Source organism: Lepisosteus platostomus, chromosome 10, assembly GCF_059453375.1.
Source record: "Lepisosteus platostomus isolate fLepPlt1 chromosome 10, fLepPlt1.hap1, whole genome shotgun sequence".
NCBI classification, from domain to species: Eukaryota; Metazoa; Chordata; class Actinopteri; order Semionotiformes; family Lepisosteidae; genus Lepisosteus; species Lepisosteus platostomus.
In genome coordinates this window covers 11,659,508-11,686,409 of record NC_142620.1, presented here as the reverse complement: position 1 = coordinate 11,686,409, position 26,902 = coordinate 11,659,508, and the positions used below count along the sequence as shown (strand labels likewise).

Below are 26,902 nucleotides of genomic sequence, written 5' to 3'. Positions count from 1 at the left end.
AACAGTAGTTCAATAAACAAAAGCTTCATAATTTGTGTTTTACACAAATCCGTTAAATTATGGTTGGGAATGAATTTCAGAGGAGTATCTTTGCTGTTACCACACACTATTTCAAACTGAAGGCTTAATTTACTGTATGGAAGTTATTAACTGACCTTCAGGAGGGATAATAAAAAGCCAATATCACACAGCTGCACCTCATCACCATCACCACCAAACTAGCTACATAAACAGAACTCAAATGCCTCTTTTTGCATTTGTCTCAAGCATCTCGTCTCCCTCTTGCAAGTATCTCTGGTTAACTCTTCTCTGAAGAGGGGGTTCAAGCCGTCTTATCCTGTGGCCAGGAGCTTAACATTAACCCAATGGGCTGAGCCAGCCTTTTCTCACCAAGTATGCAAAGTCCTTCGATGTTGTTGTCCCTAATGAAATAATACTAATGAACAATATGTTGGTTTGATTAAGCAAATGGCAGACACAGTGAGGTTCTTGTTTCTGTAAAACAAAGAAAGAGTTCAGTTCTTCCGGCTGTTTTGCACTTTCCTGAATGCAGACTGGTATGCTGAAAGTGCCCGATGCAAACATAGAATCAGTGTAAGCCTTTTGAACACGTGGCACTGTTGTTTACCAAAAACGCTGAAAAGGGGGGAGCAGGATGTTTTTGTTGAAATGCATTCTCCTTGCTCCAACAAACTGTGAGAAGACGTCCCAAGCTAATGCTCGCATTGTTATTGTTTTCCTGTTTTTGTTAATATGTTTGGAAAATTAACTGTACGTTTGTAAGAGACCATCGTCAATTCAGTGAACCCCATGACCCGGTTTTCTTTACTTCCACCCTTTTCACATAGTAAGTTAAACCTATTACTTGTTCCTTTGCAGTCTACGCATGCTGACGCAGCTACCCACTTGAACTACGTACGTTTACATTGCTGTATTCGTAAAGAAGAGGAATTCAGCTAGGATAACAACTCCAGCTCATTAACGTATACAGTATACGTCCGCACATTATGTTTATTCAGTGGACTGTATATATTTAAATACATTTAAAAACACCGTGTGAGTTCTTTTTAGCGGAATCCATGCATTTTGCCGTAATAGACCTTCTGGTGGCAGTCCGTTCCGGATCATTAGAATAGGTAACAGAATCGGTCGATGAAGGGTTAAAAGAAAAAAAAGCGATTTACTTGGGTGTTTTTTTTTAGACGATGGCATACGAACGAACTGCCTCGGCACTTTCCGGCAATAGTCGTAAGTGCTGTTTTGTAACAAGCAGTGTTCGGAGGAGCCGGTATCAGAATTTTTCAGCCCTAATTATTCATTTTAAAAGGGCTTATTATGCCCCAAAAGCAGTTGCTTTCTGCTGTTATCAAAGATACGCTTTTTCTAAACTATGATGAACAGCGGCCTAATCAAAAGAAAGCCGTTTTAGCATCCTGTGTAGTTTAGTATACGTATATTTTTTTCCGGTTTGCATACGCGAAAGACCAGTAGCTTGAAGCTAGTTACATTAAGCAAAAGACAAGCTCAGTGTTTCTTTGGGAGGAAGAGCGATGCATGTAGTCGATTTTTTAGCCGGGTCTGTTGGAGGTAAAGCGGCATTCTGTTACCAGTTTTATGCAATAGCCTGTTATTGATAGTTGAAAATTGATTTTCTTTTATTTGCCTTTCATTTGTTCTTGGAAATGTAACGTAATATGAAGTTACCGCATAAATGTAATACTAATAGCTCACTGTAGAGGTCAAGACACCTTTTGTGACAGATATGTTTATACAAATATTTGCGTCAGCCTTGTGTATCGTTCAATCAGTCGTGTATTCTGTAACGTTTTAAAATTAAAAATAACCCCATTGTATATTCTTCCCATATATTCTTCTTCTTTTTTCTAAACACCAGGAAATAAATAACATCGGTAAAACAAAAAGCATGCAGTGTAATTTTTCAACATTATGGCGTTCGAGTCGAGATTATTTTGCTATTCCCTAGTGTTCACTCGGACCTTGGGGATTTGGGAGTTTTTTATCATCCGATTCAAGAGAAAATGAAATTTAACGACTGTATTTAATTTCTGATCGTGACGACCGCATTTTGTCTCAGTCACAAGGACCACGGGATTGGACAACTCGTGATACAATACAGGTGTTGAAACAGGCCTAGTCGATAATTTCTGTTTGGTGGTTGGCGAGTGGTGTACAACACAGACAAATGCTGATGACCTTGAACAGGTCAACAGACCACGATTTCATAGGATTAATTTATAGACGGTGTTAGATGGCATGCGACATTAAAGGCTGGCGATACTGTGGTCTGGTAAGCCTTATCACTTTTAAAACGGAGTATGTGGTGTTGGCATTTGTTAAATCCTTTCCTTGCTTTGGAATGTAAATCAGCAGGTCTTCATTACTTGTTTTGGTTAACATTATAGAACCTTTATTACGTGCCCTGAATTGCTCCTTATTTACCCTTAGGTATTTACACTGTAATGGGTTGGAAAGGGTTTGAAGCAATGTTTATAATCGCAAACCTCTTGCTTTCCTTTTTTCCATTGAAGTCCATGTAGTGGCAGGTGTTTATGGAAACATTTCAAAATAAATAACAGAGGCTTCCAACTAGGAGAGACTCGTTCAATCTTATATTGTGTTTCTTTGATTTAATTCCCTCAAGTTTCTTATTTGTGTTATCCATAAAAAAGGCAGTGCATTTTTCCAGTATATTTTTAGCATGTCATTCTTAGTCCACTATTTTCTGACATCTCATTTTGTAAAAGTCTGAGATTCATTATTGTTGCACAGACTGTACATTATTCCAAGCCCTCAACAGTGTAAGGATCTACGACAGTACATACAATTATATCACTTCTATTGTGGAATGAAGGAATTTAATTTCCTGCTATGAAGTCTCTAAATGCTTTCTCAGTCAGAGAGGCTGTACAATCAATCCAATTAAAGCTGTGTGATTCAAGGGCTCAGACAGAAACCGGGACAATTTAAAAGACTTGAGCTCTCCACTCCCCAGTTAGTGCACAAGCTGCTGAAGACAAGTAGAGGTTAATTACGCACTGAAAAAAAAGAAAACTGATGTCAAAGGCAGAAATGTAGGTAGGACCAAGAGAGCAGCAATATGGGGCAAAAGGGGGGTTGAGGAAAATGTGAAAATAAGGGAGGGAAAGGTTGAAAGGAGGCTAAACCGATGGAAATCTGGACACTACTGGACCTTTTCCAGACAAGTGTCAGTAAACATAAGTCATGGTTGGAGTAACATTTGTTGCATCAGTATTTTTCAAAGTGTTCCTGCTTTAATTAAAAGCATCTTCAGAAGACATTACCTAAACCATATTACATCCCACCCTGGTCCTGGGGAGCCCCAGTCTACTTAATTTAACAAACCACCTGTTTAATTGATTTCAGTAGAACTGTTCCATATCCTCAGAAAGTGGAGGATTATGGTGACCTACAAAACATAGTGGCCTGAGGCTCTCCAGGTCAGTTGAAGCACCCTGACCTAAATTATAAATTTATGGAAGTTGTTTAAGGAACGTTCAAAAATGTGTCTAAAATGAGATTGAGGAAATGCAGTTGTAAGATCTATATATAAACCTCTGTAGTGATTTACAGTATGTGAGAAAGGATCTTCTTTACACTTGTGGTTGGGGCATTTACTAAGATGGATTGTGCTGTATATTAACTTTCACTTTTCCGTAGGAGCCCTCGGAGTGGTTGTGGGTTATCCCCTGGACACGGTTAAGGTATATCCTGCATTCTCATGGGAGACATATTGTGGTTGTTGTGCCTGTTCTTCAGTGTAGTAAAATAAACTCTGTTCTTCAGGTGAGAATACAAACGGAAAGAAAATTGTTGGGGGCATGGCAATGCATTCACACCATTGTGAAAAAAGAAGGGGTGAGCACCATAGCATTCTGCACCTGATAATAAAAATGGCTCTACTGCATCAAACAGGTGACACAGCATCCAGTGCCTAATCCAGGGCTCTCACTCTTGTGCAGGTCAATGGGTTTTTCAAAGGCCTAACAATGCCTTTGATCACGGTGTCCATCAGCTCTTCTGTGACCTTCGGCACCTACAGGAACTGCCTGCAGTGTCTGCGTCAGGTGCGCTGTGGCAGTCTGGAAGCCCCCACCTCCAAGAGTGACATTTTCCTGGCTGGGCTGGTGGCAGGTGTGGCACAGGTAGAGAACACACATGTGGGGTCTGGTCTGTGGAAAGACTTGCAGTCTTTACTCATACGGCACCTCCGACACATGGGGCTTTTGCTTTTATTTTTTGGCGAAAATGGCAACATTCCTTGTATCCTTTTTCATTTTGACATTTTTTTTAGCTAACTAAAATTAGACTTCCTGCTCTATCTATCTCTTTTGCTTTCTCTTTGGATTTTAAAGTTTAGGAATTAGTAATAGTAACAGTAATCTCGAAACACAAAATCTAAGTACAGGAAATCAGCATTCAGGTTGGGTAGGTTGTTGGAATCCTGAACAATTAGGTGGTCCCGGTTACAGGGGATACATTAAAATTATTTTTATTATCTAAATTAGACCAGGCTTACTAACAGGAAGGCATTACATAAGTTCTGTATGTACTACTGGGGAATTGTTTAAGAAAAACATTTTTTTCTGTGGCTTGTTTTGACTGTTTGATAAGCAGCCTCTGGTTATGAGCATAACAATCTCTATCTTTATTTTAACCTGTTAAGGTATCGGTGATGTCTCCAGCAGACATCGTGAAAGTGCGCCTTCAGTGTCAGACGGAGCCTTATCGGCCTGTTCAAGGCTCAGGTTTGCTCTCCAAACCCAAATACCATGGCCCTGTGCACTGCTTGCTCACCATCGCCAGGGAAGAAGGCATGCTGGGACTTTACAAGGGCGCCACAGCTCTGTGTCTCCGGGATGGCCCCTCCTTTGCTACATACTTCCTGACCTACTCGGTTTTCTGTGACTGGCTGACACCAGCTGGGAAAAACCAGCCAGGTAAAGCATCTCTTGAAAACCTACCAGGAAACAATAAGTAAGAGCTATGGATATTCTAAATTATTGGCAGGATTGCTTGTTCTGTCTCAGTCAGGAACCCTCAACAATAAGAGGCTTCTGTAGTTACCAGAACTTCAGCAAAGAGTATAACACAGAAAAGAGACAAGGGGATGTGCATTTCATCCAAATCATGGAACTCTGTCTAGGAATGAAAAAGAAAACTTTACATAGAGGTTTAGTGGAAAGTTTCTTTTGTCTTACATGCCAGTTGACTTTCCTAGCTCAAAAACATGAAGTGTAGTCTTGCGCTAACCCACTTTTAGAATTAACCTGTACCTCAAGTGAGACGTGTGGTGTGATTCTTTAACGATATGGGTTCTGTGTGTTCTCTTGCAGAGTGGTGGGCGGTTTTGGTGGCAGGAGGTTGTGCAGGAATGTGTGGCTGGTCCATTGGCACTCCTATGGACGTGATCAAATCCCGGCTACAGGTGGATGGGGTGAGGAAAAAAAGATACAACGGAATGGTGCATTGCATCTCCGAAAGCATCCAGAAGGAGGGGTTGACGGTCCTCTTCAAAGGCCTGGGCCTCAACTGCCTCCGCGCCTTCCCAGTCAACATGGTGGTGTTTGCAGCATACGAGATGGTCATACAGCTCCTCCACAAGTCTTTGTAGACCAGGGAATGGCCAAGTCAGAATCTGGAGGGTATCAAGTCAACAGCTTTTCTTAGAACTCCTTGTAGCAGGAAAAACAAGGAAAGACACTGGAAATAATATGAGACAGCCCTTCGAGGCACTAAAGAAGTTTTATTTTTTAATAGAATGAGCACGTTCTCTTAATGCAAAACCAGCATGTCTTCAGCTGAGGCACATTGGAGTGCAAGGCACCAAAATAATAACCCAAGCTCTGCAAAACAAATGAACGAACGCAGGTCTGGTACTGTGATTCTTGTCCTGATGGCTTTCTGGTTTCTGGTCTGGCCATTCCATCTGTTGACTAAAAGGGAATCCGAAATGCTTACAGCATAGCTGGGAAAGGGAATTCACAGACTCAGTGATGCCTCTTTGCTCCAGTCTGCCTGCAAGCCTTTCATAGCTGCAATACCCATTTTTGTTTTAATTGTAAACACTAAGACTACTACAGTTAGTTTATTATACAAATAATAAAACTGATTACAGTGTGATTCATCACCTTTTCTTCACAAGGTGGGCATTTTCTTTTTGATTTCCATGTAAACCAAAATAAGATCAAATAGATAAAAGCAGTGCAGTACTGTATTTGCAAGTGCTATCAGACGGCACAAAGCTGGAAGCAGATTCCTTATGTTGTGGAAATGTTCTCTCTGTAGCCAAAAGCCTTACGTATGGGTATACAGAGGGGGATTAATAAGGGTTTTACGTTTTGTGCTGTTTTGGCTCCTCTGACCTTCACATAGCTCTCAGAAATAGCTGGCATTTCACATATGTGTTTTAGCCTATGTTTTGTGACATGACTTATCACAAATTGTACACACTGTGCAAGATTACATTTATTTGTAGATTTTTAAATAATCCTAATTCAATGTAAAACATTGATGGGATGAAATGCATTCAACTAAGTTTTTAAAAAGCCTTTGATCTCCTGTCAGGCTTTATTTGCTATGAATGTGCTTGTATAAATTAAAAAAAAATGACATTTCATTGAGGCAGATAACATTGCTGTACTTCCCAAATGTGACTTAGTCATGGTAAATCAGTTGCTTTCCATTTGTTAATTATGCATTGAATGCACCGCACTGAGGTCTACCAGCGACTTCTGTTATTTCAGTTACTCACTTCTATGTTGCTCAGTCACAACCACAACAAATAAACACCCCAGAAACTGAATTAGGAACTTCTCTTGTAATTAATGACAGCAGCACATTTAATGGGCTTTTTTATTGAACATGTACCATGCATTGGATGACATGATCGATTCACGTTTAGCTGTAGTCTTTGATGCAGTGTGATGGTCTCTCCTTGGATTTGAAAACCACAATTTGCCTCAGGGTTAATAATATACTTAAGAGATGGGAGTCTTCTTGTATTAGTAGTCAAAAGCCAGTTTCCTGGGAGTCATGAACTGCAGCACAGTCTCATCTGTTACTAGTTTGCGTCTCTCTTGGTGGGCTGAGATCATGGGCTGTAAGGTCTCTATCAAGCATTTCTTCAGTTCTCCTGTCAGAAGGGCTCCGCTTGTATAGTCCTGAAAAAACACGAGAAGCTCATGTTCATGCAACCGATGATCAGGTCTATCATGTGATCTTTTAGCTCACCAACATGTGATCACCGGTTTTTCCAGAATAATCATGCCCCAGAATCAGTCATAATGAAACAACACATTGCAGATGTGTTAATGGCGTGATGCATTATATTTGTATTGTTCAAGTTAAAATACTGTTTTCATTAGAAACTGTAGCATTTTAAGCACCTAATGTTTAGGAACATGTTGAGGCCAATTAAATGGCACCTCAGTTCTTTAAGGAAAATTCCATACGTTCTCTACTTAACCTTCAGAAAACAGAAACCTAAATGATTGTTGGACAATTTGAAGGATTGCTAAAAGCACAAAGGAGATGCTTGTACTGCACTATTTTTTAACCAAAATTGTATTCTGTACACGCACTGCTACTTTAGATTGCAAAAATAGTATTTGTCACATTTCTCGTTAAACTCAACTGCAAAGCACATCTGTATCATCAGGGAGTAGATAATGTTTAGTAAGGGTCACAGACATTCACAACTAAGTTGTCCCTGAATCCATAACTAGTTTAGGGATGAGAATGTGTTACAAAACAGAATTAGTGCTTTCCTCATGATAAGCCGTTAAAAGGTTCAATGTTCATTCAGACTCATTCCTCATAAGAGGGCCAGAATGTCAGAAAAGCTGTTGGCTAACTGCTTGAAATACTGACAGGAGTGCTTGGGGATGATCAAACCTCCTTCTCACCTGTCTAATTTTCTCCAGCCGTTCGTCATCTTCCAGGAAGAAAGTCAGGTACATGAAAGACACATCCACATCAGGGTTGCCTCCATATTTTCTGTGCTCTTCAATCGTGTCTTTGCCACCAGAGAAGGCATGCTTGTTGATCTATTGTGAATGTTAATAAATTAAGTTATATACACTGAGGTACTATTTCTTGTTGTACATCTGCTATTATCTCTGCATGTTCAGGGAAAGAATAATTAAAACAGAGTTCTACTTAAAATACCAGATTGTCTTTTTTATAATTCCTGTCTTTGAATGGATCTAAGGCCCTGTTCACAATATGGTGTTATCTAGCCCTAACTGTCTGGTTAGTTTAGAGGTCTGTGCAAATGGCAAAGTTCAATCACAAACCATGTCCACCTTGAAAAGAAGGGTATAGTTAGCATTAGAAACTTGAATGTGAATGAAATCACAGGGACTTTATTAGCAAACAGGTAATATAATATATGGCAACAGCTCACAGCATTACAGCAAACCCATTATGCGATACAAGAGGAGATGAGAGAGAAATATGGTCGGGTGAGCGCAGTTCAGATAGTGGTTGATAAAAAACAAAATACAAAATCTGTTTTTATCTCAAAACCCTGAAAGAAAAAGGGTTTATAAGAGGCAGTGATGAACGACATGTATTTCAAAACAAGACATGCCTAGAAAAATGAATTTAAGAATGTATGTAGTGCACGGGACATTTTTTGCATTTTCTTATTACCTGGCATCACCAGAAACTTACCTTTGGTCGTTAAAAATCTGTAAGTAAATAAGGTGGGCTGCACTTCACTTAACATCATAAGATCAGTGAGCTTCACCTTGAGAGTAAATCAGGAGTGATGCTGATCCCCAATCCTCCCAGAACCAGTTTAACATACTCTTCCGTTTAATGTACCACTTTAGCCTTTACACTAATTACACTTTTTTGCTGATTACAATGTAGCTAATGTAACTAACAATGTAAAAAAAAATCCAATCTAAAGGGAACTGAATTCATGGGATTACTGCAGTCCACCTCTGAAAGGATCTTATGACAGCTGAACTAAGCAAGTATGAACAGCTAGCAAACTTTAACTTGATTTCAATTTGTTTGAAAAGAAACTAGAGTGAGTATGCTCTAAAATTAAAAGACTGGCATCTGCAAAATATTCTGTGAGGTGATAATCACTTCATTCTCACGTCTGGCTGAACAGTCCTCACATCTGAAAATACTCCAGGACGTCAGTATCATTGTGACACATACTGTACAATACAGACAACTCATTTCTTCTTCCAGCATGGAAAGTTGTCTCATTGCTATGGTAACATGATCATGGCTTTCATTAAGAATACTACACATATTTCAATAACTGTCACAAACATTAGCTCTGATTATTCGGATAAAGTTCGCGGGCAAGCAGTAAGGGCCTGTGAACACCTATACTGTATGTAGTACAAGTACTGTACCTTGTTCTTTATCTGCTTGGCTGTGTCTGTGAGGAAGATGGAGGAGTTAGGGTCACTGGCACTCATTTTGGTTTGGGCTCCCTGCAGGGCTGGGAAGAAGGTGGAATGCAGCAGAACAGGTTTGGGATACCCAATCCGGGGCGCCACATCTCGGGTCATCCTGAAATAGGGGTCCTGTGACCAAGGAGCAGCATCAGTAACACATGCAGCTTCTAGAAAACGCACAGCTACTCTAAATAAATGCCAATAGGACTGCCATCCTTGAAAATGAAAGTACAATTACAGACGTTACAAACATGTTTAATAAAACAAAACCTTTTGTTAGGAACCATGCAGATCTTGTAATGAAAATTAAAGAAATGGTCACCAGCTCTGGCAGAAACACTTCTATTTCTTTAATAATACAAGACTGATTTTTTCCCACGTTAAAGAGTTACGAAAGTTGTCAATCAGTTGTAGCAAATGGTTGTCTCTTGTTACTTACAGTACCTTTGAAGGTTGCTTTAGTTATACACGTTAATTCAATTCTTCAAAGGAAAACCTAGAGAATTATGTGGTATTTAAACCTCACGGTAAAAATAAGCCATGCAGAATTTCAAATACTGTTGTAATCTCAGTCTCAGTCTGTCTGTATTAGTTTTATCCCACTCTTAAAATGCAGCCAATGAAAGGGAGCCTTTGTGGGGTAACAAGTAATTCATAGGTAGGTAGAGGTCTGTAGTCCAGACACTGCTGTTTTGAGTCTGGGCTATGTAATTAGCTGTTTGTGACTGCAATTACCCAGGTGATGCTCAATTGGCTAAATATCATCTGTGTGGGCTTGAATCAGCTAGCACTGCAGTTGACCCCTTTTGAGCTCTGGGGTTCCTGTGATGTTACAGTGTCCTCCGTGTGAGAAACATCACTCTTGCCATCACCTCCTCTGCTGGAGGTGCTAGTTGGGAAATATTGGATAATTCTGACTGAGAAGATCTCATCCATGCCAAGGTAATATGAGAGTTGTTGTGGGAAAGATTAATAATAAACTCTGTGATCACAAGAGCAGCAAAATAAGATACACCTTATGCATCAATCAAGCAGTTTCCCATAACATTTGGTATTTTCTGTGGCATTCTACAATAATATGAGCAATTGTAGATTATGCTGCACCTAAAAAAACATAACTACGCAGGAGGTTATACATTTTAAACAGTGTAATTTAGGGCAAGCTGCTGATTCTGAGGTTTTCTGTTTCTGACCTGATCAATAGCACAGGGGATGAGACACTGTACATCCTTCCTGGTGCTGAAGATGTGTGGGAATGATGTACTAAAAGAGGGAGCAGCCTGAATAGCGGGGAAGCTGATCTTTCCTAGGGACAAAAAAGCAGCATTAGAGGAACCCGTTTCAAGTAAAAGAATCCATATAACGCTATTTTCTTGCATATTCTCAAATTAACATATTCCAGTGTTTTCTTCCTCTGATCTGCATATCCTTTCTACGCATGTTCTTATCACTGCTGTTTTCATAGTGTAAAGATTATTGGTTTCCAGACACAAATCAATAACATCATGTGAAAACTGGTGTTAGTTGTTTCTCTCAAATATATAATTATCAGTATGATTGCAAAGACACATTTGGAAAGCATGAAAGCATTTTAAAAACTACATCTTTGTAATATTCAGCCTGTCATCTGAAGAGGTCACTTTAAAAAACGATGCTGTCCTCTCCAATTTTCCTGGTGCAAATCACATTACAGTGGGCCCTGCAACAGTAACAGGACCATGCCCAGCCTGCCCCCTGTGCAGTTAACGTCATCATCTACTATCTACTCTATCAACTATTCTTTAACCCATTTTAGCAAAAACAGAAACTGATTATCAAAAGAAAACTATTTTTTAAACACAGCATGTATGTGAAATTATACTTCTTCCGAGAAAGAGGAGTGGTGCACTGGTAAATGCTTGGCGTGTCAAATGACGTTTTTAAAAAACATTGATAGCATGCAAGCCTTACTTTTGGGATAACAAGTATAACAGGTCAGAAAAATGTTTTTGTCAGACATGGTTGCTTGGCTTACCGATGCAGTCGCTGTCTGTAAATCCAAAGATTCCTTTTACTTGGTTGAATGTTACATGCTTCTGGATTTTTACCACATTCCTGTAAAAGCCTGGGCTTATTCTGTGGATTAGAAAAATCAAAGGCACACTTTATATGTAGGCAGAATATTGGATTCCAACACAAAACCTAGTAACAACTTGACAGCCAGAAACAAAATACTGATTTAATTCTGCACTCATGCATTACCAATGCCCTGGGACTCACCCAAGTGTAAATTTGGCATTCACTTATAGTAAAGCTGAATTTGACACAGTGAAGAGGACAGTTTAAAGGGTCAGTAAACAGGGATTTAGGATCTGCCTTGGAGTGGTCACGTTTATACAAGGGTATTTATTATTGAACAGTTACCCCTGAATGAGCCTGTGGGTTACAAATCAGCTACTACTCTAGTACAAGCCCTTGTCTAGGGTTTCCAAGTTTTTAAGGGGAGCAACTTTCGAGGGAAGTGAGTTTTTTTAATGAAAAAAATATAGTATTTCTTGCAAACAAAAGAACAAATAGTGTACTTGTAAAACAGTGCTTCTCTGCCACATTACAAATGTAGTTAAAGTGTTATTCATTCAACATTGGGAAGCCCGGCTGTGTTTGTACATACAATTAAAAAATGTGTCACGGCACAGCTTTGAAACAGCGCCACCTGGCTTCAGAGCCCGAGGTTAGGACCTGGCCATTCAATCACTCTCAGCAGTGCCCTGTTGACCAGTCATACAGTTTGGTCAGTGTCGATCACCACTTGGGAAACAGCTGTCGTGTTGTGCAAGGTGTTGTGATCCCAAAGACACAGCACCTGAGAGAATTTGGATTGTATGAGACAAAAACTGAGGTTTCAGCAAGCATGTTAAAGGAAAATCGCAAGTACCTATATGATTAAGATTGTGTGTACTGTAGACTTTTACTGTGAAAGTTTTCTGATTAATCATAGCCATAATAAATTGTAAGTTCTCTACAGAATTCCTTTTTAAGTAAAGTCTTAATGTCAAAGGAGGCTGTTGAGATTTAAGACGTCAATGAATGAAAGGGGTAAACCTTTGGGAACCTCTGGTTTAGTGCAGTTGACATGCTCTGAATTCAGTTTCTGGACAAAGTCTGGACTCTACAAATCTAACTTACAGAGAGTGCGTGCTACAGTTACGGCAATGTAACGCAAGAAGCAAAGTAGTTCAGATCTCCTTAAAATTGAGTGGAACTGGAAAGCTGATCATACCCCATGTAGTCCAGGTCAGAGAAGATGAAGGTCTTGTTGATGTCAAAACCGCAGGCAATGATGTCCTTGGCATTCTCCATAGCATACCGATGACACTCCTCCAGGGACAGGTCTTTCCACAGATACTTCTCATCGTCCGTCATCTGAATGACCAGGGGGACATCAAACACATCCTGCAACCACCTGGGAGAACAGAGAGGGACTGTTATTTTCCTGCTATCTAGATCAGGTCATGTAAATGGAATGTGTAGGCCGTAATAAAATACGCACTTGCAGATGACAGAAAGGAGTAAAAGAAGGTGAAAGTTAAGCCACAAACTCACTGGTCCAGTGATGGAGAGGCGGACTCACTTTGTGAAGATGAAAGGTATGAGGTGACCCACATGCATGGCCTCAGAGGAGGGACCCCTGCCTGTATACAGGTAAAAGGACTTCTTGTTTTCATAGGCATCCAGGATTTGGTGCATGTCTCTGCAAAATAAAAACATAATTATAGCCATCATCCCCCCACGTGTCTAGGGAACTGGCCTACTGACAGACTGTGTTCATTCAGGGAGAGACCTTTTCTCACAACAGCCTGCTTTTTCCCAAAACCGGGAAAAAAAATCAAAACAAAAACCATACATCACTCAAGTCAAACCAATGATGTGGCTGAACAGCTTTTAAAAGGAAGACCAACATAATGATAATAAAACATTGAGAGGACAAAGAAAAAGAGAATACAGCTCGAAATAATGCAGATAGGAAAGGGGGTATCTGTTGTCACCTGTGAGAGAAGAAGATGCCCCTGCGAAGGAAGTGATGGGGTCTCTGTCCTGTGACTCTCTCTATCCGATCCACGAGATCCTGGTCAATCTTACTGCTGCCAAACCGCACTGAAACATCATAGGCACAGACTCGTGTCACACACAGCACAGAGCTCAACCTCTGGACACTCCAGCACCACTGAAGCAGGGATTCTTGTCTTTACACTGCCTAAATTGCAGCAAAGCTTATTTCATAGCACAAAATATTAAACCTTCATTGCATTGACATAGCCTGAATGTTCTATATGGCGTATTCTTTTTCCAGAATACAACATCAAAACATGAAAACTTCTGATCAAACAGTACTTTTAAAGGGGAGGTACTGAGGTGGCTGAGACAGGGGGCTGATGTAAAGTGCATTTTGAACCCAAAAAGTCCAATCTTGCTAGTTTAAAGCTCAAATGTGGCCAGCACCCCCCAGCTTTGGGTACATTACTTAGGGTGCTTCCTGTGTTTCTTGTGCCTTATCATGTAGTGTTACTAACGTAAGATATCCTTTCTCTGATGCTCCGGTTCTTCCTGTGGAGCTGTGGGTTCACAACGTTATAAAGCAAGAGAATGCTTATACAATAGTCATCTCTCCAAGACAAGAGAGGGGCTGTGATGTGTCAAGCAGATGAAGAATACATAGAAAGAATAGATTATACTTTATTGTCCACTGCTGTGGAAATTTGTCTTCGGCTTCTCCCACAGAAGTACAAAACACACAAGCAAAACATAATAGTCATATAAAATCTCATGAAATCTCAACAACAGTATGTGATGCATAAATAGATGGATAATTAAATACGTGGGGGGGGGGATACATTTACATACCTTCATTGAGTTTTATTGCAGAATTTTGGAATTTGAATTTGGTACCCTGTACGCTTTCCTGATGGGAGCATTATGAATTGAGAGTGGAGTGGGTGTGTGGAATCAGCTGGGATGTTTCGAGAACTGTATTATTATACAAGTCGCAGAGCTGGTGCTACTGTTTCCCAATTATTTTTCCTGCCATTTTCACAATCCTGGACAGTTTAGTTTTCAACCCCAGGTTTCTATACCAAACTGTATAAAGCCTGGATGTTAAAAGCCAGGATGCTCTCAACAAGGCTTTTATATGCCATCTCTAGGACAGTTTGACTAACATCAAAGTTCTTGAGTTTTTTCATTAAAAACAGCCTCTGATTTGCTTTCTTAATAAGTGTAGTCTATATTCTCAGTGTAACTCAGCCTCAATACGTGTTCTCAGATATTTAAAACTCTCCACAACCTCTGCAGACTGACCACTGAGTACTACTGTCTGTAAAGATTGCCCTCCATCGGTGTTAGCATTGAAAAGAAGCTTCAAAAGAATGACCAATTCTACACTAGGGTAGATGAAGTCCACCCCCACACCCAAAAAACACATTTTTTTTCTTTTGAATCAATTGGAAATGTTCTCTTTCATTCAGTGGAAAAAGAGAGAGAGAAACCGTATAATTAAACTCAACTTCCTCCAAGTGTACGGCTGTTTGTGAAGGCTGATTGAAGGCGCAGCAGCTCGCACATGTTCCTGTGCTTTAGTAGAGCTGAGTCTCTCACCAATCAGTTTGTCGTAATCCACCCCTTTAGCGCTCGAGGTGGACACGTTCCAGGGGTCCACCACGTCCTCGCCTTCGCCTTCGCCCTCGCCAGGTGAGGGCCCATTGTCTTGTGGGGCAGGAGCATCGCTGGGCGGGCAGCCGGCTTTGTAGTCCTGCCCTGTAACTGTCTTATAGTCTCCTTTCAGCTGCAACAGCTGCTTCACTGCAGCTTCAATATCCGCCTAACAAAACAAAGCAAAGAGCGACTTTACTGCTGTCCCAGTGGAAGTGAACACCTGAAAATGGTTTTCCTTCCTTTCATAAAAACATAACATCACTTTATTAGTCCTATACAATTTCTTGCATTAGGAATTCATCTTTTCACATACCCCGGCTTGCTCTCCATGAGACACAGACACACACACAGGGAGAAAAACTTGGGGTTAGAGCGCAGGGTCAGCCGTTGGAGCAGTTGGGGTTAAGGGCCTTGCTCAGGGGCCCAACGGAGTAGGATTTCTCTGGCGACCGCAGGATTTGAACCGGCAACCTTCCAGCCACAGGCGCAGATCCTTAGCCACAGAGCCACCGCTCATCCCTGGGTCCAATATCTTTGAAGATCCCCACTTAAAAAAAGTCTGAAAACTTTAATTTGGAAAAATGATTAAGATGTCATCCTGACTAGGGTGCACCCGGCTCTGCACCTGTTGCTTGCTGGGATAGGCTCTGGCTCCCCCGCAACAACCCTGGATTGGAAAAAGCTGTTGGAAAATAGATGGATGGATAAATCACAATCACAAAATCTGTTTTTGAATAATCTATCCTTGAATTCGGAGTACCAAACAATGCTGGTAAAATGAGTTATCCGTACCTTAGGAGCTTTCTCTGCTTTCAGGGATCTGACTTTCTCTCCCTGTGCTGTCACCTTCTCATACAGCTCTACTGGAGTCCTTCCTGCTGGGCCATCTGTCTGACTGTCTGTCATTTCCAGAATCCGACTTAGTCCACAGTCGCACCTGTTGACAATACACACACAACTTTAAGAACATAGAAGTGAAACTATAACAGCCACAGCCACTCTCAAAGCTTTCGTTCTGAATCCTAAATTTTTTGATACACATTATTTTATGACTGTAAATTTACACACTATAGTCTCCATCATTTGCAGTTGTAGCCGATTTGGAAGAGTGCCTTGGCTCTACTGTGCTATGATTCTAGGGAACGACAAGAAATCAGGCAGTATCAGCCGTCACCATGCCTTTTTATGGTAAAAGCAGGCACCTTAAAAAGCATCTACAGGCCATAACATACTTAAGACTGATCAATTAGCCAACAGAGAGAATGTCAACATTTTCATGAATACTAAGGATGGCTGTATTCTGGTAATGAAATATTTCATAGTTTCACATACAGGTTGTCAGATTCCACATATGCTAGTATTTCTGACTCCTCGCCTGGTGTCGAAAAGTAGGCATGGCATCAACGCAGGACAGCAAGATAAGCAAACGTTTCAGATTCCACATGTCATACTTATTGTTCGACATATTAAACTGCCGTTTTTATCCGACTGTGTTTTCAGAATTAACTTACCGCAGAGAACTGTTTTTAGCGACCGGTTTCAAGTCCACTCATTCAAATTGCATCAGAAGAGACGAGCAACCAGCTAAACTGTCTTCCAGGAAACAAACCTTCTTTGAAAAAGAAAAGATGATGTGAATAAAATATGACAAAGCCCATGCTATTCATAGTTAAATCAGATAAATCTATTTTGATTTTTTTATTAATAAAACATACATTTTATAGACTTTACACCCTTTTTAAAATCTATACTGCGAGAACTAGCAGGTGGGTATCTCTTGTTCCGGGGAAATGTTGCAGAGTTTCTGGTAGAGCACATAAACCCGGCTGAACCAGGAAGTGAAGTTACGTGTGGTTGAGTGATTCGAGCGTGCAGCGTCTCCGGTTAGTCCAAATTTCAGTCTCATAAGCGCATGTAGGTACTGTATGATTGACACGACTAATTTATTGTTTTCACTCACTTAAATGTAAAGTTCCAGTGGCTTAGTTTATTATATTTTAAAAAACTTTTCTTTCAAACAATTTATGTATTGGAAACATTTTCCATTTTTTTAGAGTTTCTGCAATGTTCAATGTTTCATGAGTTGAAAACACAAACATGCGCAAGTGGAGACCAGAAATAATTTTAAAACAAGACCTCCTTCATGCATTGAATAATTTGAAGATTTGCTCTTGAGTACTTGAAGCAGCTGAACAGAATGTACAATAATTAGGCACAGGCACATTCATTTAAATATTATTGGCTAAGTGATGATATATCGGCCGCGTAATATAGACGATCTGTGTGGGCAGACTTCATTTAAAATGTCTCTGATGTAGTATATAAAATATAGCAATACAAAACATTTGATTTCACAAAAATGGCAAAAAATGTTTTGTCACTGGCAGCAGCAGGAATGTCATATTGAAAAAATGCAGCAGATGGCGGTCGTGCTATATGTACAACAAATCTTAAGAGTGAACAGGACATAGAGGTTTCGTTTTTCGGCATTAGAATAGTTTTTGAATGTAACACTAATACAACCTCTTTCGTCCCAGTCGCAAAATAAGAGCTATCAAACTTCAAAGTTAGCTTTAACGATGTGTGCCCATTGTAATAAATTCTGTAACCGTTCTGTGATCTCTACAGAAATTCAGGAGGACCTGCAATGGTTGCCACACTATTTTGTATTTAATGCTACTTTTTTATTTTCAGAGCTCTGTGCTTAGCAGCTGTGACAGGATAAGAAGATTTACGTTTAATTTCCACATGGCCTCTGAACATCTGCGGCCCCTACCTTTTGCACTAAGCCTGTCGACTGGTTATTCCAGGAGTGTTTAGTGGCATGCTGGTGAACAGCCTACTTGCGCAGGCTGTGTTCTGCAACTGAAGTAAAGAGAGAGGGCACCTTTCATCCACCTCAGTAGGGGGCTATGAGTTCCCTTGTAGCATACGAAGATTCTGACAGTGACGATGACTTGACACAGGCTGCGCTCCCTAAAAGTGCAAGTGTGGATTCCCAGCTGCCCTGTGCTTCTCACTTTTCAAAGACGGACGTCAAGGCAGTAAGTCATGGAGACGCTTTTTGTTCAGCATCCGCCCTCCAGCCTAGAGGGACAGAAATACCAGACAGGGACCTCCCTCCTGACTGGCCCCAGGAGATCAGTTCTACCCCCTGGGCTGCTCCAGTGGGTTTGAAAAGCAGCACTCAGGGATTGCAGTCCTCTGCTCTGCTGTCTCGGGACTTGGGGGGCGCGATTGCTCGGAAGAGGCCTCAGGTTGCAGTGGGAGCCGTGAAGCCATACGTGCCCAAGAGGCAGAGGATGGGACAGATGCCTGAGCATGACACAGAGACAGCCCTACAGACTGAGATTCCTGCAGCAGGGGCCACAGACTCCAAGCTGCTCACTGAGGTGTCTGATAGCGTCCGGCCGTATCTGGGACGAAAGCCCGGCAGAACAGAACTCCCGAGACATGCCCGGCTCCATATCCAGGCTCATCAGGGACCTGTGAACACTGTGCAGTGGTGCCCAGTACCACAGTTCAGTCACCTCCTGCTGTCTGCCTCCATGGACAAAACTGTGAAGGTAACCTTTTCACCTGAGGTCCTCGGGTAGTTATTAGGCCTGACTCCAGAGCTATTAGAGCTGTTGAATCCACACAACGACATTGCTTGAAAATGTCAACACAGTGGTTACGCTGTAGTGAATGCCTGTACAGGCAATAAGCTCCCTGATTATTGCTTTGAAACCTTTGGTGAACTGGAGTGCGACACTTCTCAAACATTGTACAGAAATAAGAAAAATCAATCCATGATCTGCTACTAAGAACCACTGCTATTGTTATTTATATGTGTATACAGACAATATAATACAATTACTATTATTAATAAGATATTATAATCATTAGTAGAACATAAGCTCATCTTCAACACGCTCATCAATGTCATGGTAAAGTTTAAAAAAGCCTGAAAGATTGACCTATAATGCTCAAAATATCATTAAGAAGACAAGCAATATATATTTTTTCATGTTTCCGTATGTCTCTTGTGCTTCATTTTCTACTCTAAGGAATGTGGCAGCCACATTGCAGCTTGTCAGAGTAAAATACATTATTCATATTGAAAAGGTTAAGTGATGCATGCATAGATAAATAGAATACTTTTGTCATGATTGACGGTTGATGATTGTAACTTTAAAATGTTGTCGAACACTGCACTTGTAAAATGGAGAGCGGGTGCTGGTTAATGAAACATCTAAAATTCATGATCAGGCTCCTTGTTAAAACGAATGGAAATGCATCAGCTCCAGCTAATTCAAGGTTGTAGAGCTTGTAGAGCAGATGGTGGAGATGGCACTGTGTTGTTGCCCTGATTCCCTTTAGCTGTTGTGGCAACAACATGTATGATTAATTCAATTGATTATACAGCCTTCCGAAACTGCACAGAAACCTACAGACCTAAGCCTGAACTACATGAAACATCAAGCTGTTTATTACACTGTATTGTGCCCCACAGAAATATAAAACCAAATGAATACTTTCTAGTCTGAATAAAGCAGACAATAAGTTTGTAATAAATCCATAAGGGCATAATCAAAATAACTGTGGCTGTAAACTAAGACAGCGGTGGCCAGCTGGGGTCTTCAAGAACTACATATTTCTGATTTCCACTCCATCTGAGCCCTCAGTGAATTAATTTAATAGTGTAGCAGCCTGGCAGTTTCCTACTGAGGCAACACAGATGTTTCTCTAAGGACTTGGCATTTCAGGGGCTCCCAGGCTATTATTGCAGGTGCCGTGTGGATAATGTCAAATATTTATGCCAGTAATAGTGGCTGATGCTGCCAGACAGCCATTGTAGCTGCCATCTTTGTTGTTTTTAATATAATAGCAAAGCACATGCATTGTGTATTTTACTATTAAACATGAAATGGCACATTTAAATGCCATTGCAAAAAATTACACACCCATGGTGCTGTCAGATAGTCCAGAGTACTTCATGGTTTCATGACTTCAAGAATTTAAGGAATTCTCCACTAAGATGTATTAAGGCTAGTTAAAACCACCCATGAAATGTATTATTTTTTAAAGCAAGTCAATGACAATTTCTAGATGTGCCGAGTGATTTCTGCCTTAATCATCTGTATCTGGCGTGTTACTGGCTTTGTTGATCCATGGTGACACTCCTGAACCTCAGGTTAACACATGCAGATGTATAACTTAGCATTCGATAGTGTTTTGATACTACTCCTTTGATTTGTGTAGCGAAGGCATTTCATTGTAAAGCGTGGCGACAGAGGAAAAGTAATGAATTGATCAAGTGTGAAATGTCAATAGGTGGACTACAGAGGAGAATTAACATCTTTTGCGGTGCAGCATCTTCTCAAGGCCGATAAAGCACAACTCCCTCTCACAATCCCTGGAGTTGCTACAAGGCTTAATGAGCGGGGGATGTTCTTGTTGCCTCAAGTATTTTACTGTGGCTGCCCTTGGTAAATAATAGCAGGCACATGGAAAACGTGCTGTAAAAGACACCCATTCTGCTTTTAAATATTTTAGATCATTAAGTAGATGAAGTGTCCTGTTTGCTCTTTGAATGTCGCATGCATTTACTGTCCTTTTGTCTCGTGGACCTCTTGTTTGAAGGAGAGTGTAATCTATTATGTTTAGAGTTTGAACTATGACAGTGTGTATATTTTCTTTATTTCCCCTTGTGTTTAATTCTTTCACAGGACTGGATTTTGTCCATGACATTGCATTCATGTTCGCTCTATAACAGTTTTTTTCTACTCCTTTAGAAAGCTCTTTTACATCCCCGAGATACTAGGTCAGTAATTAGATAAAGGTTAACTGACCTTCTGTTAGGTTACAGTATTTAATAAGAGCTCTAGAGACTGAGCTTCAAAGCTGTAATTAAAGCCCTGTATGACAGATCGCTTTACATTGTATCTCTCTCCTCCCATTTACAGCCTTTTTAATTAAATACAGTGCTTTGAAGCCATAGCAGATTTTCATAAAGTAAAAAGTCAACCCCCACTTTCCTCTGAGTATTGATTTGGAAATTAGCTTCACTATATTCTCACAGAAAAGGCATGAAAATTTAACTTGGAATAGTACAATACATCTGCACATCTTCTTGAGTGCTGAGCTTTGTGACATACAGTAGCGTCATCAAGTTAATATGTTGTAAGTACAGCTACAGTTAACTCACATAGGAGAACATACTGTTGTTCTGTTGATGATTTTTATTGCATTCTTCATCAGCCTTTTTGTTTTTTGTGTGGATAGATGATTGCTTTATTTCTGACAGTCCTTAAGTTTGAGATGGTTTCTTCTTTGGAATTCAAAGGAAATTCCTCAATTTTTGCAATTAACTTACATCATTTGGTTACAATTTTTTATCATCACTGTCATCATGAGTTAATCTTAAACAGCATCAGGAAGAAGGGAATAAGAAAAGAATAGGTGTTAAAGTCCTGGAAAGGTTACAGGTATGGGGAATAAATGTTTTTCCCCTCAAAGGAGACAAAGTCAACAATTGTTGTTTTTTTTTGCACGAAATACAGATTATCAAACTTAACGCATCACTGATTTCATTCTCAGAATCCTCACTCATGTCTGTAGGGTTGCTGTGAATGAAGATTGAGTGGTTGGTTTCTAGACTGGCTGTCTATTTTTTTTCCCCCCTATTTTCAGCAAAGGCAGTTATTGTTCTGCTTTCAACAACCAGTATGATCATTGAGAAGGATGGCTTTAGGTTTTACAGGCCAAGGACACAATACAGGGTGATAAGCCAGCAGCCATATCACCCTGCAACTCACAACTGGCAGCCCACTGAAGCTCAGCAGGTGTGAGCCTGGTCAGTACCTGGATGGGAGACCTCCTGGGAAAAACTAAGGTTGCTGCTGGAAGAGGTGTTAGTGGGGCCAGCAGGGGGCGCTCACCCTGTGGTCCATGTGGGTCCTAATGCCCCAGTATAGTGATGGGGACACTATACTGTAAACAGGCGCCGTCCTTCGGATGAGACGTAAAACCGAGGTCCTGACTCTCTGTGGTCATTAAAAATCCCAGGGCGCTTCTCGAAAAGAGTAGGGGTGTAACCCCGGTGTCCTGGCCAAATTTCCAATTGGCCCTTACCAATCATGGCCTCCTAATACTCCCCCTCTATGAATTGGCTACATTACTCTGCTCTCCTCCCCACTGATAGCTGATATATGGTGAGCGTTCTGGCGCACTATGGCTGCCGTCGCATCATCCAGGTGGATGCTACACATTGGTGGTGGTGGAGGGGAGTCCCCATTACCTGTAAAGCGCTTTGAGTGGAGTGTCCAGAAAAGCACTATATAAGTGTAAGCAATTATTATAATTATTATAATACCTTCGTTTTCCATTTCTGCTCCCTCCTGGAGTTTGTACATGCTGTACTACTCTTGTCCTTATCTATCTCACACCTCATGTGAGTTGACTGCTTTCACATCCAAGTAGCTAGAATCCTCACAACCAGTTTTTTCTTGTGATGCTGCCCTGAAAGGATAAATTCATCCCTGCACTCTAATGGAGGATCTGCATTTTTATTTTATTTTAGATCCTATGCGTTCTGTATTCAGAAATGTGAAATTCACAGCCTCTAAATTTTAAGAACTTGTATGCGTCTTCTGTTTGGTAACAACTCTCAGCAACCTGTCTGAAGTATTGTACAGCAAATCCGGAAGAGCAAGGGAAGAGTGTCCAGTAGTATTTGTGTGATGTCTTTTGATGACTGTGGAAATGGATGCTTAAACAGAAAGCTAAAGATTGTTCCCCACATCCTTCAGTCTTTATGACTTTATGTATGCTGTCTTTCAGAAAGTGTTCTGAGAGCAGATTGTGCTGGAAGGAGATCAGCAAGTCTCATTTCAAAGAAAGCCGAAGGTTATCTGTTTTTTTTTTGTCTGATAATGTAACATATCTTCTTTTTTATGTCCTTTACGCTTGGAGAAATGGCTCATTTTCCAGATCTGCTGACCTGTCCAAGTTAATCAGCTCTGAAAGACTCTTCATCTATTTTTGGGAGTGTTTTTCCTGTCCGTCATGATCTGCCTCACACGCAATGGATGATACGATGAAATGGTTCTAAACAGGATGAGGTGCCCTCTCTATAGCACTGCATCAACAACACACACAGCAAAAGAAACACAGAGATGTCTAAAGGCACTCAGTTTCAATAAATATACTCAGCATGTGAAAGACAGTTTCCATTTTCTGTAGTGGTGTTTATCGTTCCTACAAATTCCAGTTTGTTTCACAGTAACCCATCTGAAGAGTCAGTGACAGTTTGGCATGGTCAGCTGTAATTAATTTTATTGCTTTTCAGTGTTCATTTCTGTGCTCGTGGGGGCTATGTGTTTCTGAAATAAGTGTGAAATGCTCATTGTAGTTGCTTTACATGAAGCCTCAACTGTGCTACCAATTATTTTAATGTTGTAATGATTCATAGCCGTTCAGGGACGCCAAATATGTAACGTTGCCATAGCCAAAATGTAATGTAGTGGCTCTCTGAAGGCACCGGTTCTGTAGGGTTTGGGCATTTACTGAGACAATTATTAATTGTAGCAGTAAATCACAAAGTTGATTCTTTTGATGGCTTTAGAGTCCAACCATGCGACATAACTCAAACAACGCACACACACAGGTACTAATACACGAGAATACATTTATTAATACATAGAATATGCCTTAAACCTAACAGATCTTATCGAGAGGGTTATCAGAATACAAAAGGTATATATTCAGTCAGTTACAAAGTGTTACACATATCAAGAGGACATACGTTCAGTATATCATTCATTTAGACCGTTTCGTAAATGAACTTGGTTATAACTTCTACATTAGATACTCGAAACAAGTACATAACTCTTAGGAATTAAATTGATATCAACTGGTTGGGATAACAATTGAATTCTCGAGCTGTAATGCATTGAAGTTGAATACTCATCCAATTTCTGGGGATTCAGATCTCCTGCGGGCACAAAGAAACAGTTGCAGGCTGTTGCTGTCCAATCCGCGCTCTCTGGCTCAGTGCCAGGCTGCGCTGTGCGGCTTGCGACGGTGCGCTGCTGATGCTCACTGACCGGCTAGTTAGCAAAGTTTGTGCACAGGAGAAAAGATGACTGTGGGTCCCAGCAAGTCAGGAAGAGGACTGGTTCGTTCCTGGTGAAGAGCTAGTTCTGAATAGTGATTCAGCTGTCCCCAGTTCCGACCTGTTCACGAGGCCTGCTGCTGGTTACTCTCTGGCAACCTCCACTCTAGACTCTTAGAACAAAGGAAAGTTCTGGCACTCGGACACACTGGCCGTTCCGTGGTTGTCCGGGCTGAGTCTCAGGATGGTCAGGAGGCGCGCTGCGAGAATGTCCTGCCCTTGGGAGCCTTCTGCTCCTGGGCCGTCCTGCCCTGGAATTCTCCTTTGAATTCCCTTTAGAACAGTCCACAGAATCCTCTCCAGAATCTTACTGAATCTTACTGAATCTTCCCTTCTGAATCTCTGTGTTGCCTGTTTTTACCTGGAGGAACTTCAGCTCATTGATTGGCTGAAAGTTCCATGGGCATCAGAGTCCCACGTGGGTTACTCGGCCCTACCAGTCCCTGATTGGTTGATCAAGGTGAGTTATGAGTCACTTACTCCTGACACTTAGGAATGCAGTCCAGATGTCCATCTGGCACTCCCTAGACAGATAGGCGCCAATGGATGACCATTGATCATGATAGCCAGGCTTAGCTAAGTGCATCCCCCTTTGGGAGCTGTCCTAGGACCTTAAATCACCCTGCATGAATAGCCTCTCTGTGGCTGCACCACAGAGATGAACAGAGAAATGGGGCCTAATTTGGGAAAGCTCAGAAACACTTAATTCTGCCTTATTAATAAGCCTCGCAGCTACAATGTGTTCAAAGGTGTCATCTTACTGAGATTAGATAGACCTTAGTACTGCAAACCTGATGTCCTGTGTACTTGGCATGGAGTTAAATTTTCCAGATGTAGATTGCAAAATAATTTATATTTCTCTTAGGAAGGGAAACTCAGTAAATAAAAACAGGTGGAACAGACATGTTTTTGGTTGTGAAGCTGTAGTCCAACAGAGGTCAGTACAACCCAATGTGTTAAATGATTTTAGTGTTAGTGAAGAGTAGTGTAGGCTTAGTACACGAGTCTGTTAACGTGAGAGTTCATCAGTCACCCTGTAATAAAAAGCTGTTGTTGTGTCTAAAATGATTCACTCGGATCTGGGAGTGCTAAATTACTGAGTTCTAGAAAATATTCTCTGTCTTGTTCAGGAGGAAAATCAGTTTCTTTTTTACAAAGTGCACATCTTTGGAATATTCTGAAACAATGTTTTTGTATGTGTTTTCTCTTTTGTGAGTACATTCCATGAAACTCAAGAGTTGGTGAATTAAGAAAAAGGTGTCTTAAGAGTCATGCTTCATTAAAACCTCACTAGGCTCAAACTGTCGCTCACATCCACCCAAGTGAGCCTAGCGCAAAACACTGCCTGTGCATATTTATGCTGTTATCCAGTCACAATAGCATTTTGTTAGGAGACTTTGTGTAATTAAAGCAGGTTATAGGGACCCACAGGAAAACAAGAGTGACTGCTGTTAACAAAAATGATCATTTAGTAAAAGGAGAATCAAAGTTAATAACAAAGTAACATGTAAAATAACAAAGCTAATGTTATTTAACAAGTTATTTTACATCTTAAAAATAAAATGCTTTGAATGAGCCTTTCTCAACAGCACTTTCACTGTTTTCTGGTTCTCTGGTATCTGTAATTGAAATCTTGTTTAGCACTAATTTAAGGCATTTTTTTTTTCTTCCTGATAAAATAAAAAGCGTTTGACACACTTCAACAGCTTGGAATAGTGAGCATGCTGTTTCAGAAATGTCAGGCTTTTGTTTCTTTCTGTGCAAAAATTCAGTATGAACCATGGGCTGGTGTGCAAAGACTGATGCAGTATCCTGTAGGTCTAGTTATTCCATGACTTCAGAGGGGAATATGAAATATCAGTAGAAATAAAAATGTGGTTTACATTCATCTTGGGCTCCTAGCATTGCAGTGAGGGTCAGCACCAAAGTCTTTCAGTTGTTGACAGACTTTCCCCGGATTTAATTTACTACACTCTATTATCATTAACAGTAATGTGCTTTACATTATGGAGCTCCTGGTGCGATGACAGATTCTGGAAAGAGTTGAACAGAGCAGCAAGACAAATGGAAGGATGCAGTTATTACATATAATGCAATTATAGCAGACAGCCTTCAACTTCATCTCAAATGATCAAAATTCAATATATCAGTATCCTGATATAAAAAAAATAACTTTAAGCTTTGAACTGCACATAAATGATAGTGTGCTACATGCTGTGAGATGGAGCAGTTGTAATTAACAGGGTTAACATACAGGTGCAGAGGTTAGAGGTCAGTGTGGAAAGGTCGGAGACTTATTTTAATAGCACCAAAAACTCATGCTGTCATCAGGAAAAAGTGGTGTTTTGTGTCTTTGTGCTATTTAAAATTCAGGTTCTGATGTTCCCTCGGTCTCGGTGTCTGCTCTCCCATGACGTTATCTGAATCCATTCAGCTCCTGCACAGCCTGCTATCACTCTCCCTACCCATGAAGAACATATGTGTACATTTAAGCCTGTGTTTATATTTGTTTCCTCTGTTCCTTTTCAAAGAAAGAATGAAAAGTCTCCACTGTCATACTGTGGAGAGCTGCTGGAATTGTTTCAGGCATTCA

The 26,902-nt window shown here is 40.6% G+C and overlaps 3 protein-coding genes across 6 annotated transcripts in view; 2 read left to right on the top strand and 1 right to left on the bottom strand.

Annotated features, from left to right (window-relative positions):
• The first annotated feature begins 677 nt into the window (after window positions 1-677).
• slc25a47b (solute carrier family 25 member 47b) lies at window positions 678-8,205 on the top strand. 2 transcript variants are annotated; one of them, XM_088648160.1, is made up of 6 exons: window positions 678-847; window positions 3,700-3,743; window positions 3,826-3,897; window positions 4,002-4,184; window positions 4,706-4,979; window positions 5,376-8,205. In XM_088648160.1, the coding sequence occupies exons 1-6, from the start codon at window positions 811-813 to the stop codon at window positions 5,651-5,653; spliced, it is 888 nt and encodes a 295-aa protein (XP_088504286.1). In that variant the 5' UTR covers window positions 678-810; the 3' UTR covers window positions 5,654-8,205. The 2 variants fall into 2 exon arrangements, with proteins under 2 accessions (XP_088504286.1, XP_088504285.1); XM_088648159.1 differs by lacking the exon at window positions 678-847 and adding an exon at window positions 1,184-1,587.
• Window positions 6,878-16,780, bottom strand: wars1 (tryptophanyl-tRNA synthetase 1). Its single transcript, XM_088648141.1, has 11 exons — window positions 16,664-16,780; window positions 15,945-16,089; window positions 15,096-15,318; window positions 13,490-13,598; window positions 13,075-13,194; window positions 12,724-12,906; window positions 11,479-11,579; window positions 10,658-10,770; window positions 9,420-9,593; window positions 7,947-8,087; window positions 6,878-7,202 (listed from the first exon to the last, which is right to left on the bottom strand). The coding sequence occupies exons 2-11, from the start codon at window positions 16,056-16,058 to the stop codon at window positions 7,044-7,046; spliced, it is 1,437 nt and encodes a 478-aa protein (XP_088504267.1). The 5' UTR covers window positions 16,059-16,089; window positions 16,664-16,780; the 3' UTR covers window positions 6,878-7,043.
• A 180-nt stretch (window positions 16,781-16,960) lies between these two features.
• wdr25 (WD repeat domain 25) overlaps window positions 16,961-26,902 on the top strand; it is a 38,380-nt gene continuing 28,438 nt past the window's right edge. The window contains exons 1-2 of one of the 3 annotated variants that reach the window (XM_088648138.1): window positions 16,961-17,035; window positions 17,847-18,718. In XM_088648138.1, coding sequence (XP_088504264.1) covers window positions 18,065-18,718 — 654 coding nt within the window. In that variant the 5' untranslated portion in view covers window positions 16,961-17,035; window positions 17,847-18,064. Of the gene's footprint in view, window positions 17,071-17,846; window positions 18,719-26,902 lie in introns of all 3 variants that reach the window. The other 2 variants (XM_088648137.1, XM_088648140.1) reach the window with 2 other exon arrangements.

Excerpts from the sequence above, each read along its gene's own strand:
- slc25a47b (XM_088648160.1), top strand. The coding sequence starts at position 811 with ATGACCCGGTTTTCTTTACTTCCACCCTTTTCACATA. Across the intron at positions 4,185-4,705 it reads TGGTGGCAGGTGTGGCACAG|GTATCGGTGATGTCTCCAGC; the intron begins GTAGAGAACACA and ends TAACCTGTTAAG. Across the intron at positions 4,980-5,375 it reads AGCTGGGAAAAACCAGCCAG|AGTGGTGGGCGGTTTTGGTG; the intron begins GTAAAGCATCTC and ends GTTCTCTTGCAG.
- wars1 (XM_088648141.1), bottom strand. The coding sequence starts at position 16,058 with ATGACAGACAGTCAGACAGATGGCCCAGCAGGAAGGACTCCAGTAGAG. Across the intron at positions 15,319-15,944 it reads AAGCAGAGAAAGCTCCTAAG|GCGGATATTGAAGCTGCAGT; the intron begins GTACGGATAACT and ends TTGTTTTGTTAG. Across the intron at positions 12,907-13,074 it reads ATACCTTTCATCTTCACAAA|GTGGTTGCAGGATGTGTTTG; the intron begins GTGAGTCCGCCT and ends CTGTTCTCCCAG.